This window comes from Fonticula alba (genome assembly GCF_000388065.1).
Source record: "Fonticula alba strain ATCC 38817 unplaced genomic scaffold supercont2.3, whole genome shotgun sequence".
NCBI lineage: Eukaryota > Rotosphaerida > Fonticulaceae > Fonticula > Fonticula alba.
In genome coordinates this window covers 3,421,729-3,425,255 of record NW_009242973.1, presented here as the reverse complement: position 1 = coordinate 3,425,255, position 3,527 = coordinate 3,421,729, and the positions used below count along the sequence as shown (strand labels likewise).

At 63.2% G+C, this 3,527-nt stretch overlaps 1 protein-coding gene across 1 annotated transcript in view; it reads left to right on the top strand.

Annotated features, from left to right (window-relative positions):
• Positions 1-3,126, top strand: part of H696_02508 (hypothetical protein) — a 4,937-nt gene extending 1,811 nt beyond the window's left edge. The window contains exons 4-7 of the mRNA XM_009496416.1: positions 166-288; positions 453-1,034; positions 1,324-1,502; positions 1,696-3,126. Coding sequence (XP_009494691.1) covers positions 166-288; positions 453-1,034; positions 1,324-1,502; positions 1,696-2,980 — 2,169 coding nt within the window. The 3' untranslated portion in view covers positions 2,981-3,126. The remainder of the gene's footprint in view (positions 1-165; positions 289-452; positions 1,035-1,323; positions 1,503-1,695) is intronic.
• Positions 3,127-3,527: the final 401 nt, after the last annotated feature.

Genomic DNA, 3,527 nt, shown 5'->3' with positions numbered 1-3,527 from the left:
CCCCCCCCCCTCCCCCAGGAGGGTGGTGTACACCTCCCGAGGGCTGGTAGCCCCGAGGCAAGCGCCTCCGCCAGCCTCGCACGGCCACCACATCGCCATGCATGCTGACCTCGTGCACCTGCCCCACACACCGCCATGTCTGCCTGCCTCTGCCACCGCCGGTAGCCCTCGGTTTATTGGATCAGCCATCTCCTGTGCAATCTGCCCATGATCACCCTCATCTCCCTGGTCACCCTGGCCTTCGGTAACATCTTCGGTATCAGCTGGATTTCCCAAACCAGCCCCGGGGTGCGTGTCTATACCCTCTGCAACTTGCCCATGCACCAGCCCCCCCCCCCTCCTCCCCCCTCACGCACACACACACACGCGTATTCACACCCATCTTGCTCTGGGCCAATCCCTAACCTCCCGACAACCTGTGACCGATGGGCAAAAAAAAAACAACCAACAAGATCGTCTTCTTCATGTTCTTCATGCTGCAGCTGTCGCTCACCGCGCTGGCCTTCTTCCTGTCGACCCTCCTGCGCACGGCCAAGACCGCCTCCACGGTCGGGCTCTTCGTGCTGATTATCTCGCTCCTGCTGCAGGCGGCCGTCTTCAACAACTCCTACTCCGGGTATATTTGGTGGGAGGCCCAGACCCACCCCTCCGGCCAGGGGATCATGGGCCTCCTGGTGCCGCCCTTCAACTTCGGCAAACTCTACCTGGACATTTCTTCGCGTGCGGTGGGCGCCTTCAGCTTTGCCAGCGACATGCTCATCCCCGGGGAGGGCTTCCGCTGGGAGCACCTTGGCCAGCCGATCCCCCCGTCCGCGGCGCCGGTCGGCAACTTCGACATCCCCCTCCCGCGGGACAGCTTCTTCTGGTTCATTGGCAACTTCCTGATCTTCATGCTGCTCACTTGGTACTTCGACCAGGTCATCCCGGGCCCCTATGGCAAGTCGGCCAAGCTGTGGTTCCCCTTCATGCCATCGTATTGGGGTTTCGGCGGCGGCGCAACCGCGGGCCAGATGACGCTGTCCTTCCCGCCGCCGGTGCGTATCCCCGTGCACCCAAGTGTGTCCGCGTGTGTCCGTGTGTCCGTGTGTGTGTGTGTGTATATCTGCATGCACAGCCATGCACGCATGTATACACACACACACACACACACTTGCGCGCGCGCGCGCGCACGCTTGAAAGCCCGCCCGAGTGTTCTTCTTCTTTCTCCTCCTGCCTCTCGTGACGCCGCCGAGTGTTGTCCCCATACGGGAAGCTAACTCCATCTCCCATGCTGTCCCCTCGCATCCTCCGCCCCTCCCTCTCCCCCTCCTGGGCTCGACACAGACCCAACTCCCCGATGAGGACAAGGATGTCTTCGCCGAGCGTGTTGCCACTTTGGCCGAGGATGGCGCTTCGGCTGCCGTACGCGTGACCCAGCTCCGTAAGGTGTACCGGTCGCTCTTCGGTGGCAAGGAAAACGTCGCAGTGGTGGACTCTAGCTTCCGCATTGCCCCAGGGTCGGTGTACGTCCCGATATCACCACCGAGCAAATGGCGGGTCTCCCATTGGATCTTTGCCGCCTGTCCTTCTGTCTTTTTTCCCTCTCCGTCTCCCGGTGTCCCTTTGACACTGACCCCCTTTGCCTCACGCCTCATCTCCCTCGCTCGCTCGTTGGCACACACACACACACACACATTCATCCATCCATCCACGTAGCCTCGCATTGCTTGGCCAGAACGGCGCCGGCAAGTCGACCACCATCTCCATGATTTGCGGCTTCACTGCCCCGTCCAGTGGTGATGTCTACCTCTTCGGGCAATCGGTCACCAACAGCCTGTCGGCCATCCGCAATTCGCTCGGCGTGTGCCCCCAATTTGACATCCTCTTCGAGCAGCTCACCGGCATGGAGCACATTCGCCTCTTTGCCGGCATCCGGAACATCGACCCGGCCCTGCTGGAGGACCTGGCACGCGAACGCCTGGGCTGTGTCCGGCTTTGGGGCGTTCGGAATCGCTTTGCCGGGGACTACTCCGGCGGCATGAAGCGCCGGCTGAGTGTGGCCCTGGCCACCCTCGGTGACCCGGGCATGCTGGTGCTCGATGAGCCGACCACCGGCATGGACCCGGTCAATCGCCGGCATGTGTGGAACTTCATCGATCGCTTCAAGAAGGGCCGTGCGGTGGTGCTGACCACGCACTCCATGGAGGAGGCCGAGTTTTTGGGCGACACCATTGCCATCATGTCCCTCGGGCGCCTGCGCGCCTTCGGCACCTCCACCAGGCTGAAGACCACCCTCGGGGCGGGCTACCAGCTGACGGTTCTCGTGTCCTCGGACCCGGCACTGCAGGTGGTTGCCGGCCAGGGGGACCCGGCTGGCGCCGCTCCGGCCGCCAGCTCAACCGACGATCCGATGGAAATGAAGGACCTGTCCGCGGTGTCCGGCGCCGATGGAACTGCCTCCGGTGGTGGACCGGCCACGCGCGGGGCCACGGCCAGCAGCATCGCCGCCGCGGCCAATCGCAGCGCCGTGGACATCATTCGCTCGGCTCTGACCGAGCTGATCGGCACGGCTGCCATGACGCACGTTCGTCTGACCGACGACTCGGCCGGATCGCTGATCTTCTCCATCGGCAACCACATTGCCACCAATTCCGTCCCGGTCATCGTCCGGTGGCTGGAGTCCTTCACCAAAAACCCGGCCCTCGATCGCGACACCCCGCCCAGTACCCTGCTGTCGCTCGAGTCCCCGGGGGGCTTTGGCGCCAGTGGCGCGGCCTCTCCCCTGACCATGGGGTCGCAGGGGTCCCTCGCCTCTTCGCGGACCACCGGCGCCCCGTCGATCTCTCCGTCACAGCAGCAACCCCCACAGCCGGCCTACCAGACCGAGTCTCTGCAAGCCGCGGCCGCCATCATTCGCGACTGGTCCATCAGCCAGACCACCCTGGAAGAGGTGTTCCTGTCCTTGATCCGCCAGGTGAACCCCACTCGCACGGTTTCCTGAAAGGGCGGCTTGGCGAAGGCTGGTCAGAGGAAGGGGGGCCCCGCTTTTCTTTTTTATTGCCGTCCTCCTCTCTCCCTCCCCTCTTCCTCCTCTTCCTCTTCTTCTTCTTTTCCATCTCCTCCAAATACAAGCCCCCAACTCCCGCACTTCATTCGCCGGCCGGCGTGCTGTGTATAGGGACCAAAAGAAACACTCTCCCGGAGCCTGGGAGAGGCAGAGACACCTGGCGTGGGCTCCTCTCTTCACAGGAGCATGTTGCCTCGGCCAATGCCAGGCCAGGGAGGCTGTGTCTCACCTGCCCGTGTGGTTGGGATTCGATGCCAACGGTCCCAACGTATCCGCTTAGGCCACAACCTACTCCGTGATCGTAGAATGGTGTTTTGGGTGAATGTGATGGATTTAGGATTCCTCCTGGGCAGTTCGACCTCCGTTGCATGAACACCCCCCACCCATCGGGTGCCTGTCTCGAGGACGAGATCCGCCCGCGGCTGAAGGGAGGACAAGCGCGATTCCGCTGTGGCCCCTCCCCCCCCCCCCAGCCAGCGCA